General features: G+C 40.0%; 1 protein-coding gene across 1 annotated transcript in view; it reads left to right on the top strand.

Moving 5' to 3' along the window:
- Nucleotides 1-272: 272 nt before the first annotated feature.
- The window catches only part of SMPD3 (sphingomyelin phosphodiesterase 3), a 33005-nt gene continuing 17798 nt past the window's right edge, over nucleotides 273-15479 (top strand). Inside the window, exons 1-2 of the mRNA XM_009643240.2 lie at nucleotides 273-1601; nucleotides 13680-13755. Coding sequence (XP_009641535.1) covers nucleotides 273-1601; nucleotides 13680-13755 — 1405 coding nt within the window. The remainder of the gene's footprint in view (nucleotides 1602-13679; nucleotides 13756-15479) is intronic.

Here is a 15479-nt window from a genome sequence, read left to right on the forward strand (position 1 = left end):
TGTTTCGTTATGGCAGCCTCCAGTGAACAATGACATCCTTTGACAAATACAGATGCCAAAAAGCCAGACGAAAACAGTGGCCTTGTTTCATTTTCACTCCAACACAGTGAAATGGTGCTCTTAAGCTTTTGTTATTGACTCTCACTGGAAAAAAAAACCAAACAAACTCCTGACTGGACCTTTTCCCCCAGCCCTCTCCTAGAGTTCGTATGGATGCTTGAGACAGTGACATCATGTAGTAGGCCCTGAAGTGTTGCCATAATTAAGTTGCAATGGTTTTATACACTTCCCCATTTCCCAACAGCTTTCTGTCAGTTCTGCATTCTTTTTCCTGGGGCCTGATTTTCCCATGTTACTGGTTAGCAGATAGGCTTGTGGCCTCTTTTGTTCCAACCACCTATGAAAAACGTCAAAGAGCAGATGATCCATGCTATTTTCATGCACTCTGCATCATTATTACCACTCCCATCTACTTGGCACTGTTGGTAGCCTCTCTTCCTTTTGCTCTGATTGGCTTCTTGTTATGGTCCCCACTCCAGTCAGCCAGAAGGCCATATATCTACTCCAGACTAGAAGATAAGACCCATGCCAATGGAGCCACGCTGCTCACTGAATGGAAGGCTGCAGGGAACGGGAAAAGCTTCTGCTTTGGCAGTGCCAATGTTTGCCTGCTGCCAGATTCTCTGGCAAGATTTAATAATGTTTTCAATACACAGGCTAGGGCTAAAGAGATTGGCCGGAGGATCCGAAATGGGGCAAGCAGACCACAGATCAAAATATATATAGATTCTCCTACCAACACATCCATCAGTGCAGCAAGTTTTAGCAGCTTGGTCTCCCCCCAGGGTGGAGATAACACTAATCGTACTGTTAATGCTGGCATCAAAAGGACAACATCAATGGAGTATAAAGTAGACAATTCTGGCTCAAACAACAGCGAGGATAGAGAAGGGGGAGCTGGAGATCCAAATGAGGGAGAAGAAAACACTTGCATTGTCCGCATAAACGGAGAGGATAATGGCCACATGTCAGACACAGAAACAGATACCGTCAATGGCCAGGCTCATGCCAGTGGCCCAACAGAGCCCTCACTGGAAGGTGATGCAGAGATCTCAAGAACACCTAACCACAAACAGAAGGAAGGAGATTCTGGGAGTTTAGACAGCTACTCTGCCTCACGAGAGTCCTTAGTTAAAGTTCGTGTTGGAGATGGTACAGTGGACCAAAGCACTGTCAACAACAAGCTCCTCTACAAAGCTTCAATCATGAAGAAGACTTCAGTGCGGAAAAAGAAACATACAGATGAGACCTTTGATCATGAGATCTCTGCTTTCTTCCCTGCCAACTTGGACTTTCTGTGTTTGCAGGAAGTGTTTGACAAAAGAGCTGCAGAGAAATTGAAAGACCAGCTTCATCACTATTTTGAATACATTGTTTATGATGTTGGGGTCTACAGTTGCCATGGCTGCTGTAGTTTTAAGTTTGTGAACAGTGGTCTACTTTTTGCTAGCCGCTATCCTGTTATGGATGCTGCCTATCACTGTTACCCCAACGGAAGAGGAACAGACTCCTTGGCTTCCAAGGGAGCCTTGTTTCTCAAGGTAAGAGCCTTTTTGAAGCCATGAATACTCTCTATACATGACAAGTTACAATGTTATTTTCTCCCAGTCATTTCTGTTAAGAGTTCAAAGAGGCAATATTCAGATCTGGATTACCTGATACAACCTATATATAGGTTTTGTGGCCTAGATACTGTGTTAAAGTGACGGATGTGCATGAAATAATGAGGGACTTTTGGAGGTAGGACCTGAATACAATTTCAAATGTCAAAATTTGAAGTAGTTTTCATATTATTTTAGTTTCTTTTTTACAGAAATCTCTTTAATGCACAAATGCTAAGCTTCATAACACGAGTATAGTACAATGGGCATTACTGTTGGAAACCAGCTTATGCATGTTGTTTGTTTATGTGGGAATCAAAAGTCTAAATGCCCATAGAATAAAACTGAAAGAATTGCAATGAAATAAATGGCTATCCCTCTCTCTTGATTGCAAAAAAATTGTTAAGGAGATATACAAAAAAGAGTAAACAAAAAAAAATGCCTGGGACGCTGGGGAGCACAGAGGTTTTTCACCTTATTAACACAGTTTACTTAAATTAGCTAATGGTAGTGCGAACAGGAAGCTTAGGGTTTTATTTCTGTAAGTCATGAAAAGCAGAAATAAAAGTCTGTGCCCAGTGACTTGCTTTTCAAAGACCGGTGGCTGTTTATGCTTAATTCTTGGGAGAATCTGGCTGTTCTGTTCATAAGCTGGAAAGCAAGCCTTTCTAATTAATCAAGAACCAAAACTTTGTGCAGAGCCCTGTAGACCCAAACCTTAGATCCAAAAACCTGCTGGGATACTGGAGTTCAGATTTTGCGAATTTGTCACAGTTTGGAATGGGTTTCACTACCTAAAAACGGAACTTTTTTCCTAATGCTAGCAAAATACATTAGGTGCTCAAATTACATACATGCTTTCTAGTGCATATGCTCATGAGTCGTCAACAAAAGCCATTAATGGCCATTAAGAATATGGATTGTTAATAAGGATCAGTGGGATTTTTTGTACCCACTGTTTGCAATTTATAAACGAAGCAAAAACGTTTGGTATTATGGCTTGTATAAAAAAAGGCAAATTATTACAATTTTCACTCTGATAGTAGCCCCATATTTCATACACATTTGACATAAACTAAAGCCTAGCCATATCTGAATACAGGTTTCAAAAAATTGGGTCCAAGCTTTCTACACCATGTTCTATTCATGTGTTTATGAACAGCTAAAGTTTGGATTTTTTCATCATGAAGTTCTGCATGAAAAAAATGAACATACATGTTGTGCAGTATAAATATTACCAGGGTCATAAGACTACCCTTCAACATATGCATATATTAGAGATTAAGAGATTAAAACCAATCTGCTTTCAGCTGCCCATTGCTGAGTCATTGATTTGTCCCCCTGCTAGGCAGGCCACAATGTCTCCACTTCTCTTGCAGAAAATTAAGCCTCTTTTCAAAATTCCACTGGGATGATGAACTTAATTATGAATTCAAGTTGTTAAATAATGTTACAGTTGAGCAGGGAATAGGGACCAATTATTACAAAGATTCAAAGACGGCTACATTCTTTTAAATATGACAATTCTGGCCCAGCTAAAAGACCATTTTTCCTCATGTCTGTGTCATTCTGACATTCTGTACTTTATACCTAAAATTGTTTTCATTTTGAGTTGTCTATCCTGACAGGAAATGACTTCCTGTCTGAATTGTACATTAAACGATTGTTGGTCATTTCTTTCTTTCACCAAAAAAAAAAAAAAGTAGGAATGATTTATTTAATTTTAGCTTTGACACAAAGTAAATTTGAAGGTTGTTTTTCTTGATGTAGTGCTTAATCAGGAACTGAGCATGCATGGACTCTGGAGACAAAAGCTACAGTGAGTGAAAGCCTGGTTTGTTTTGAAGTCAGTGAAATTCAATCCATTAACTTGAGAATTCTTGAGGTCTTACACTGGGATAGCAGTAAGCTAGCAAAGCGTATCCGAACTGTGCCTGGAAGGTGTCATTCTAGCCAGGACTCTGCCATTCCAAATGGACAGCTGACATCACTGCTTTTAGATACTTCTTTTACTGGCTCTTACAATATTTTGTATGTATATAGTGCAATCCAGCCCTACATTAGACTTTACCTCAGTGTGGTTTCAAAGACAGGAAGAGAGCCTTGCAGAACAAGAGTCTCCCAGTTGCTTTCCATTCAGTAGTGGCGTGGAATTAAGTGTCTCTATTCTATGCAGACTCTGTGTTTTTAAGTTCCTGACTCATGTGGAAAGCACAGTGCTCCCATTTCTGAATTAGAAAAGACATCAATTGAATTTTGTTTTGGAAGTATACTTATGAAAACTGTTCCCCCTGCGTGGCTTCCATCTCTGAGTAAAGGAGCAATTGCTCTCTATGTTGTCTAAAAAAAAAAAAGTTGCAGAGAGGAAGTGAGGGGAGAAGACTTGCATATTTTGAAAATATGGATAAAATCACTTAATGTTTCCACTCATCGGGAGGGTGAAGCCTTTATTCAAATCCTTCTGAACTTCAGGAAAGACCCAGCATCGAAATTCAGAAGAATGTTCAGAGAAAGAAACTGATCCTCATTTAATGAGTAGAGTTTGTTTCCTTTCTTACAAATACTGCTGTTAAGGAGATAAATTAAAAGGTCTCAGAACTAAAAATTTAATGGAAGTTGAATTATTTTGAACAAAAAGGCAAAACTGTTTGGGGGGAGTTGTGTTACAAAACAGATCCCCTACTGCCAAGGTACAAGTGCTTCACACATTTTATTCCTTTCAGAATAGAGCCCCCCCTCTTCCCTGCCCTGCCTTTACCATCTACACTGTAAAGTTCAAGTGGAGATTTGGAGGGATTTGAAAGATTTGCTTAGTCATACAGAATTATTTTACCTGAGAGACTTACACAGCTCAAGGGTTATTATTAGTAGCTATAATAACAATCAGCTCTTACGTACTGCTTTTCATTCGTATGTCTCAGAGTGCATAATATAGAAAGGTCAATATCTGCTTAACAGAGGAAGAAACTAAAGTGCAGGAAGGTAAAGTGATTTGATTGTGTCTTAACACCTGGGGTGTCACAGCCAAGGAAAGAAGTTGGAAGTAAATTACAGAGGCTTTTAACACTGTTTTATGCTACCTAACAGATGTCTGGAGACCTGTGCAAAGGAATTTTGCTAGCCTTGGTCGATTCTCTTCCTAAAGATGTCTGCCACAAAAGGTGCTGCTGCTGGCATTTTCTGACCGAGATCACAGACTGTTTTTTCTGCCTGTATAGGCTGATGCTTTCCAAGTCGAGATGAAGGCATGAGGATGACATAGTTGCAAGTAGCTGTTGTGTAAAGCCCTATTTCTGAATAACTAGAGGACTAATTTACATTCAGCACTTTGATCTCTTCAAACTCCAGTGGTGTTTCTGCCTCCAGTCTGAGGGTCTCATTGGGACATAAGAGGGACAGAGACACAGAAAAAATGGCATATAAGAAGGGGGGAAATGTCACTTGCATCTAAGTGACAGTTTCATGTCTGAAGTGTTAAACCACTGTTCCTAGTTGCTGCTAAAAACTCAGAGGAAAAGTTAGCAAATACATAAATCAGCCAACCCATTTTCATACTTGGACAGTCTGGGCCCTTGGGAGACTCTGCCGTGACTCTCTGTTCTAGCATTGCACTTTGCATTAATTTAAAACGCCTAAGAAAAGAACCCTTGAGTCTGCTTTGTAGGTTTTATAACTCCAATTGTCTCTTACTGCTGCTCTGCTACAGATAGAGGAGGGAAGTGGGACTGACACAGATGCTATCCCGTGCTGGTGATTCGAACGAAAAAGCTAGCTTGTATGTATCTGTGTATACCGTGATGCAGATTGCAGTGTTCTCGGTTACTCTGCAGCTGTTGGTTCGACACGTGCGTGATTTTAATTCACAGTGGTTTTGATTAATTTAAAGGGAGTTTTAAAATAAAAATCCCTTTCAGAAACTGGATGATTTTGCAGTCAAATCAAGTTTAAAAGGTATCAATGAGTGCTGAGCAGAAATTGTGTAATGCATCACCTGTTTGTAATTTATTAGGTTTCAAAATGTCAACATTCATCTTTAGACAGAGGGATTAGTATGTAGCCTTAGTTACACTGTCTTTCAGGGATGCTGTGTAAGTTTTGGACAGCAGTGTAATAAAAGCAGAAAACATCCTTAACTTGACCTGATGAGTTACTGAATTGGAGAGCTTGTCCATATTTTTCCAGATGTATCAATTTAATAAAAACTGTCACTTCTGCTGACAAATCTTGCCTCTCCCTTATCCTTAAATGGCAATACCTACAACTGTAACGTAAATCTCAGCCATACAAGACATGTAAAGGCTTATCTGGGGCAGGGAGGTGAGTGAAAGAGGCATCATTCTCAAAATGGCTATTAACTGAGGAGCAGTTTTGGAGTGGTTTTCCTCCCACTGAGCCTGGGAGACGTGGAAGTATGATGCATAGAAGGCTGTTCTTCCTACTGTTCTTAGTAGGAAATTATTTTGGGTTTTGGCATCTGCCAAGAGAGAGAATCTTAGCAAAAATAAGAATTCTTGCTTAAAACAGAGTATGTGAACATAGAGCAAAAGCAAAACCGCAGTCTGCTGTTTGAACAGCTAAGAGTATTCTAACTAAATTGAAAGAAATCAAAAGGAAAAAATACGACTTGTGGGTTTTGCTAAATTTCTGAAAGAACTTGTGTTTAATTAATATTAATTCCTAAGCTTACTAACAGATTTACTTTTCAAATTCTCTGAAAATTACTGCTGTTCTCAGGAAGTACAGTAATTGTGCAGAGAACATGTTATTATTCATTGCTTAAAGGAAACCTAGCAACCTTTGCTTTATGTGCAAAGCTAAACTTGTTTTCAAAAGAGCTGATATGGTGGTAACAGATGGTAGAAGGAGCAGTAGCGCTGATTGCAGAACTGCTTTGAAGCACAGTTTTTACTATTTGCTACTCTCGAGGTGCCTGATTTGTATGATAAAATGAGGGTTCCCTGAATTAACCTCTCACGGTTCTCCTTTTTGATATTACTGATGCAGATACATTTTGCTTGGGTGACTGAAGCTGTTTTCACTGTCCCATGCCAACTTTTGTGTGCTGTGGCTGAGAGCGAAGGGGCAACTTTGGCCACACAGTTGCACAACGTACTGAGGGGAAGCTTTTTTACCCAAGGATTATGCAGAAAAAGGGAATGGCTGTTTTCTGACCCCAGTAAAATCATCTAGAGACTTCAGTGGTTAGATTTTCTTGCCCTTGATCAGCTGTCCAGTATCTACAGTTATCCTAAGATGTATACAAGAAATGTCTAGTGCTGTTCATGAATTTGTTTAGATAACTCTAAAGCTGTGCCATTTAAGTCAGGAGGGTAACCTAAACATTTTCCACATGTTCGGTTTCAGCTATAAAATGTTAATGCAGGAATTGGATAGAGTCCAATAAACTGCCTCAGACTTTTTAAAGAAAAAAAAAAGACCCTACCATAGCACTGTACCATGTTCCTTCACTTCAATATAATTAATGTCATTAATCATGGTCTTTTTCTCCTGCATTAATGGGGACAAATTAAAACTGTTGTGCAGAATGAAATACTGGTTTGAGAGAATGTGAGTTGTGGGCTTTATCCTCTTCAGAAGAGGAAGAGACCTTCATTCATGGCACCAATTTACAGCCACTTTCCCTCACATGGAAGCTTAATGAAGCTTTGCCAAATAACTAATTCTCTGAGTTTAGGGAACAGTAATGGTTGTCACGTGGTAGGTGGGGAAAAATAGGATTCTGAAATAATCAGGTGCAAGTGTGGCTAGGAGGAATTGCAGAGCACCAAACAGAATTTTGAGCTGACCTCTATAACATTTTAAACTAATTTAATATGCTTAAATGATATATTTATTATAATAAATTAGTAATTTAACTAATGTGTCTTCTTTAAAAGCTGCTACATATCCCTGAAGGCAAAAGGCAGAGCTGTCAAAGTACTAAAAGTCAGATCTATCTTTTTACACTATGTCTAAGCTAACCAAAAAACTACTACGAAGACCATAAAGCACAAGAATAAAATACATCTTTCTCGGAAGCCACCACTAATCAAAGTCATCTCTGTGGGACAGGAATGTTTGAATTGTGAATGCGAGTAGTTGCAGTAACAGGAATGAGGGCTTGGGCACGCAGTTTGACAGGCTATTCCAGGTAGTTTCTTGGTGCCGACTCTCCTTGTTTGTCTTGGAAAATTGCTGCAATGGAAAAAAATGTCCAGGAGGGGTTGATAGAATTGGGGACATTATGGAAAAGTTGTACTGGAAAGAAAGAGAAACTGTTTTCTCCATTTCTTTCTTTTCCTCACTCTGTTGTTTGCTCATTATAAGCATATAGGATGTCTATAATGATATTCCCACAGTAGCTGAAATAGGGAGGTACAAACCCTGTACTGTTACCAGCACGTCTTGGAGCATCAAACCCGGGAGGCCTGAACCACGAGCGTGTGTGGATACCACTACTTGTGCACATACGGTTGCTTTATCTGCAGTAATCCAGTTGAATCTCATGCTCCTGTATTTTTAATGGAGCTTGCCTTGAACTTAAACAATATTGGCTACATATGGTAAGATGAATATTTCTGTGGGAGTTGGTCATTGTCACATCTACTGTGATGTTTGTTTCTGTGCCCTGCCCTTATTCTCTGCCTGGGATGTTTAATTTCGAAGACAAGCAGTAACTCGAGGCCCCTGCTTAGATGATGATCTTTACAAATGCACTGTTCATGCTTTTGTTTTTAAGGAGAGAGGGGTTTTCTCCGCACAGAGCGTGCAGGTGTGCTTTTCTGCCTGGGTAGGTTTTCTTCATAATATGAACCTCATTAGCTTGGTTCTTGTCATGACTGTAACTTTGTTTCCCATAGAGCTATATACACCGGGTACATACCTCTTCCAAAGACTAGTGCAGGAATCAGTACTATGATTCACATTTATTCCAATGGCAAAACTTGACACCTTTGTGGACAACTAAGCTGGTGAAACGAATGGGTTTGCTCATGTACAGTCCAAGATGTGATTAAACTACAATGGCTGAAGCTAGAGCTCTTCTGTGTCGCATCCCATCACCCTGAAGGATTCTTAATGTTGCACTCAGATTATTTACCTTTCCCAGCTTTGGGTTTATTGGCCGCATGTAGATTGTGGGGTGATAAAATGTGTGGAGCTCTTTTTCCAGGAGTTCTGGAATTTTAGTTCTGGTTTGCACACTTGGATTTGCTTCCTGTGAAGGAAGAGGCAATGGCGTGTCCTTGGACTTGTCTGTATATAAACCCTTCATATTGGCAGGCACACATTTAAGAAACTGTCTACTTTATTTAGGATTTTTTTGAATGGCTGCCTCCTGGCAATGTGAAGCTTCTAGAAAATGTCACTAAAAGTTAAGTTCCCCTCATAACAAACTTTTTGGGGTTGTCTATACATTACTGGTCAGTGTTTGAGAATCTAGTTTGATTCTTCAATCAAGTGAGATTTCTCATGTATAGCACAGCTCAAATTTTTAAGCATTAAAGAACATTTCCTTCCAAGTAGCTGATGACACAGCAATGAGATGTCTGAAGCTGGTTTTTAGGCTGATATTGAAATACCCCTGGTATTTAGGTAGCATTTCCCTGTTTTTTGTTTAAGTATCTGTTGGTGCTGTTCTTGACATCCAGATGGAATACAACTGTTTTGCACCGCTGCGACAGATGTGTGTAAATATAGAGTGTTAAAGACAAGGTATTGGTCATGTTTGCAGCTTCATATGCTTATTATGCAGCAGTATGGTAAACATGAGAAGTGCAAGATTTCCAGTTAGCTCAGAAAATTCCCATGATAGCAAGTCACGTGATTGAATTCAAAGTTATTTCCTTCACTCCAGCTCTAAAATTTCAGCTGTTGCTACTCATTACTTTTTTTTTTCTCATCAACAAGAATCTTTCTGCCGTAGCCGTGTTGGCTTGATTTCTTTCATGAGCGCTGTTTATCATCTGATACTAGTCTAATCAGAGGACATAACTACTCCTTAGTCCAGACAGGACAAGTTTTTGATACACAATTATAGGAGTATACATGATTTTGCATAGCACAGCACAGTATCAGCATGGTCTCTCCAGCACATTCTACTAAGATGCTGTGGCATAGAGATGCAATCTTTTATTAAAAAGTACTTGAAGTCAAGCACCTTTGTGTACTTGACACAGTCAGTACTCTGACTGAAAATAAAAATTCAAGAGCTGTCAGTTTTGCACTTATTTATTTAATTTACAGGCAGGAGACAAATGTCAATATGTAGCAGTAGAAACTGGCATTTTGAATTCCAAAGACAACCTAATAGGCTTTCCCCTTTACAGAAAGAAGCCTCCTTCTCATCTGTAATGAGCTTTTTTTGCCTCCCCACCCCAACAGCTAACAAAATGTCATATTCGGTGGTGTAACAGGGACCAGAATCCCCTTCTAGCTTCCAAATATTTGACTAGTTTGGTTACTGAACCTTTGCAAATGTACTGAAAATTGGAATATATTTTGCATATTTCAGCGCAATATTGAAAAATATTGATTTGTTTCTGTCAAAATTGCATAATTGGGACACTTTATGTTTTCTCAGTTTTATCAGAGTTTAACAGGATATAACATACAACTTCTTCCTCTTGTAATAATTACCCCATTTCAAAACATTGGGAAATTATATTTAGATATTACCTTCTTATAGATTTCTGTAGACATAGAACAGTGGTCCATGACACAACTAAGACTATACAATGATTTTTAGAAAGTATCTGAAGTAGTTCCCTATGCAAGGGTAATTCAATGAATGTGTTATTGATGCAGAGCTATTAATGTAGAACAGTTGAGGTGAACTTAAGTCGGGCTTATGGTGAAGGAGCCACTCTGGCTTATTTGCTTACATATGTTTTCTTTGTAAATGTGAATTTAGAAGTTTCTTCTGTATTAAGCAGCAAAAATTATATTTGTGAAGTGCTGACTTGGTTTGGTGGAGGCGGAACCTTTCTGCCAAGACCCACGTTGCAGGCTGAAATGAATGCTCAGTGTTGCCCTCCTGCAGGACTGCCACGTAGCTGCTCAGGCCGAGTCACCACAATATAATATACCCTTGAAAATGGAACAGTCTAAAAGTAGCTACAGTATTTGGCCACACAAAGGAATGTTTTTAAGCAGAATTACAGGGCTTGTAATATTCCAGAGGTCAAGTAGTTTTCCTGTCTGCACATCCCATAGTCCTTGTCCATCTGTGAAATACCAAATTAGACTGAATAATCATTTTCTTTACTATTCTATTTCAGACCATATTTAATATACTAGTGCGCTTCTACTGTAGCTGGGAACTGACTAGGAGGCTGCAAGGATATTTCCTTCATTTCCTAGTAGTTGTCACAGGTATTTGCCTCCATTATGAATATATTCAAAATGACTCTGCTTGGCAGTTTGCATCAGAACTGCCACTCAAAAATAAACCAATCCCACAAGCCAAAAAAGTTGGAGGAAACCTGAAATCTGGGAGACAAGGTGCAAGGCGCTTTGGGCGTGCTTCCGTGCTGGCACTTTCCATGGAAATTCTAATGATGGTAATGTCTTCAACTCTTGCTTACGAGGTTTTTGTTATTTGGGGGTTTTTTGTTTTATTTTTAAATTAGCATAGTGTTTATGGAAGCCCCTTTCCTTTTCCCCTCAGGGCTGGGCGCAAAGCAGTCCCTGTTCCTAGAAAGCCCAGAGCCTTGGTACACTGTTCCCTACCCCCTGGTGGGCTTTTGTTGCACTTGCCCACCTGTGTATAGTGGCAGTCAGTCCTCCTTCTAGGCCATTTCTGTCAGTTGCAGAGTGAAAGATCCCAAGTCCATTTTAGTATGGATTGGTGCACACAGGGACACCGAACGATACATATTTATTTATGATTAATGGAAATGGGTGTGATCCCACGCATAAATTGGTTGATGTCAGGCACTCCATTAAGGCTGCACAGGAAATTCTAAAGCCAATTTTAGTTGACTTATTTTTCTCAACTGACTATAATTTAATGTCTGGATGTTCAGCTTTTAGACTTAAATCTTTTATGCTTTTTGGATAGAGACATTGAAAATTATTCCTTCTGCTTTAGTCGATAAGAGGATTATAAGCAGCACATTCTTGCTGTAAGGCAGAAAACTTTACGTGCAGTATTTTCTTTTTAGTGTGGTTACAGTAGATGGCATTGACAGACGTACGACATGCACACTTTTTCTGTGCAGCAGGAGACACTGCAAATTTGTAAACTAGTAGATACTTTACAACAGTCTCAGTGTTGAAGAGATAACCTGATTTTGAGTTACAAAGTTTGGAAAATATAACTCCTAGACCTGCCTGCCCTAAATAGTAGAGGATATAAACTAATGGTTTTCCACTTTTCTATTGGAATGGCATATGTGGCATAAAAAGCTCCTTTTAATTCACCTGTGGCATTATGATATACTCAGACCAAGGCAGCCTAAGGGAGGAAGAAAGAGGTCAGCGTAGCAAAGCTGCAGCAGTCACTAATAGCCGTCCGGCGGGTCAGCATCTCCTTTAAGACTCTGCAGCATCATATGAGTTTATGAGAATCTGCTGGCTTAGGGGTAGATCCACCAGTGATTGTGTGTATTTTCCTTGTCTTCCTCTGCCTTCGCCCTCCCTAAAGCAGGTTAACTGTGTGGGAACAGCGAGAAGCACACCATCAATATCAGCTTGGGAAACTGTCTAAAATAGGACTGAACAGACTGAGGACAGAATAATGCCAGGTGTTTATTACACACTCTTCTAACTGGAACCAAAACTGAAAGTTAACAAGGCATTGTTGAGTACAAATGACTTCTAAATTCACTTACTGCAAAGCTGACCTTCCAGTTATAAAATGAATCAGATGGTTCTTGGATAGCTGAAAAACAAGAAAACCAACCAAGCTGACAGAGCTGCATCTGTATGAAATGGAGCTCCACTTGTTATTTAGAGGTGTCAGATGAAATCTGAGCTTAGCCTTGTGAAGGACAGGCATCTGTGGTTTTGTTTTCTGAGCCCTGGGTACAACTTTCCTCTGTGGGCATCTTCTTTAGTAGTCCATACAGTGTTGCCATGTTAACTGGCAACAGAAAAACCATACGCTCAAATTAGTTTCTTGCCTCAATCCAAATCTTGGTCCTCAAATCATTGGGAATTGTGATTTGCAGCTGTGTTAAGTTCTGAACTGCCAAAACCTTCAACAGAGTTGAAAACTTAAACTGGAACTTGATTCTAATTTGCTTGTGTCCCCACCAGGAAATATGTTTTTAAAAGATCATAGCATATGATATAGACGAGGAATCATACTACATTCCAGCTTCCTGGGAAGCCCTGCCTCTTCTGTGTGTAAGAGCAGGGGCGCACGGTGTGTTGTCATCTGGCTTACAGACATGGGGGCTACTGCTGTGAGCTGAAGAATATAAACACTTTGCTGAGACAGCAAAAATCCCCAACACCTTTGTAGAAGAACATAAAACATCCATCAAAATCCAAAACTTGCTGTGGAATGCAGAAAACATGGTCAAAACCAATATTTATTTCCCATTTCATCCTTTCCCCAGACTCCCTTGGTATTTCCTTCTGCATTCTAGTTGTACACAGATACCAAGAATCAGACTGCTGATAATAGCAGTATATGGCACATCAGTGGTGGGCCTGAATCCTGCATATGAACAAGAGCGGGGATACAAAAGGGTGGCCACGCAGCTGGGACAGAGAATGAGATTGTGAAGAGCAGGAGAAAGTCAAATTTTTGCACGCGTTGCAGATCAAAACCGAAACATTGCAGTAGTGGTGATCAGGAAGGAGCCGGTGTGCTCGCAGCAAGCAGGACCCCAGTAAGTCCCAGTGTGTCTCCAGTGCGTTTTTGTATGTGTGTGTTTCCAAAATGGAGCGAGATGGAAGGAGTGGTGGAAAAGGCCGATACTGTGTACAAAAGCTGCACTGCCAGGGTTGGAAGTGGAGTTGTATGAGCTCCTCCATTAATCACCTTTTTCCTTCTTCCTTCCCTTCCAGGTGCAAGTGGGAAGTACACCTCAGGACCAAAGAATTGTGGGATACATTTCCTGCACTCACTTGCAAGCTATTGCAGGTACTGTCCTAATTTGCATATCTTAATTTTTCACTGTTTCTAGGCCTGTGGTGGTATCCTTGTGCAAAGTGGCAAACATTGCTCCTCTGGTATTTCTGACAAAGCACAACGTGCATTGCAAATAGTTAAACAGTTGACAAAAGAATGGGAGACAAGTGTATGTCTCCAAACTTTCACATTTTCGGTCTCGGAGTAATTAAGTATTATAGGGCACCAACAAAAACTACCCCTTGAGAGCTTTTCTTCCCTTTGCTCCCTCTTAACCAAATACTGTTATTTTAGCAAATGTATTACTATCACCATTACTCAACAGCATTTAACAGCCCATACCACGAGTACCAGCATATAAACTAAAATCTCTTTGTAAGTAACCAGGGGATTATCAGAAGATACAAGTTGGGACAATTTGTCCATCAGAAATCAGCAGCTGGATTAAGGCCAATTCTCTGTTTTCTGACCTGCCAATTTCATACATAAATGGCTGGCACATTAATACACTCATGGAAAAATTCTCTTGGTCATGTTTAAAAGCAGTTCCACGATGACATTTACTACAGCATGACACAGCATGTTCTGTGTCCTTTGTTTCATGAAATGGTATCTTCTAAGGTCATTAAAGATAAAACGCAAAAACTCTTAGCAGGGTGTGGAAGGCTCTTTTTGGAATTTTCACTGAATTACCTTAAAAAAGAATGACATGCTGTGTCTGACATACATGGACTCCACCGCTTCCCAAAACCAGACGGGAATTGCACGTAGCTCTGTCAGGTTGTGGTAGAGCCTGTTCCTCCTCACTCATCTTATGACCTTTTATGACCTTTTTTTGCAATAGCATCTCAGCACTCAGCCCTCCTTTTAATACTAATATGCAGAACAAGACTGAAGTAAATGGGCAGCCTCACCTCCATTTGACAACCCAAGTCCAGAAAGCGAGGGGAAGAAAAGCTGGTAGCTTTGGGTCAGTTTATTCCATTTTTAGTGTTCTGATGCGTACATTTTGAAATAGAGACACTTCTCCATTTTAGCTGTTCGCCTGAACACTCATCAATTGAAACTGACAAGTACTTGAAATTCTTGGAGATGTCTGTGGAAAGTTTTCCATGTATCTCTGCTATCTTTTGCATCAGACTATCAGCTCTATGCTTAGAGTAGGTGTAGTAATGAAATAAAAGCCAAAGCTACAAATCTTTACTCTGTGTAAGATCAGAATTCAATTTAGCCAGAGGGGTGGACATCCTTAGTTTTACTTGATGCAGCTGCGATTCTTGTGCTCCCGAGAGCTTGAGAGCATGCCATAGCCCAACTAGACTGCTTGAAGACAGCATGTATGCCACAGACGGAGGCAAGGCGGTGATGTATTACCAACGGTAGCGCTTTGAACCTGTGTGCTACAGCGTGTCTGGGCTACCCCAGCCAGGCAGCTAGCGTTCATTCTACTTTGTCAGTGCTTCAGTTGCAGAGAGACAGCCTTGGGAACAAAATGGCCAGTCCCTGAAGTACATCAGAGAGACTGCATAGTTCTAAAGAAGATTCATGAATTTTTCAGCTACACTTTAACAATGTAACATCCTTCTCTGCTTTTCTATTTTTAACTCTGGAATTATGGTAATGTACTGTGAGATTGCTGTTGTGGAGCTGGGATTTGCTGCTGTTCTAGTTTAGGTTATAAACCTCCGTTTTTAGTCCTGTTCCCTTTTACTACTTCATTGTGTATTCTCAGTTAG

The sequence above is a fragment of the Egretta garzetta genome, unplaced genomic scaffold (assembly GCF_000687185.1).
Source record: "Egretta garzetta isolate BGI_Z169 unplaced genomic scaffold, ASM68718v1 scaffold27, whole genome shotgun sequence".
Taxonomy (NCBI): Eukaryota; Metazoa; Chordata; class Aves; order Pelecaniformes; family Ardeidae; genus Egretta; species Egretta garzetta.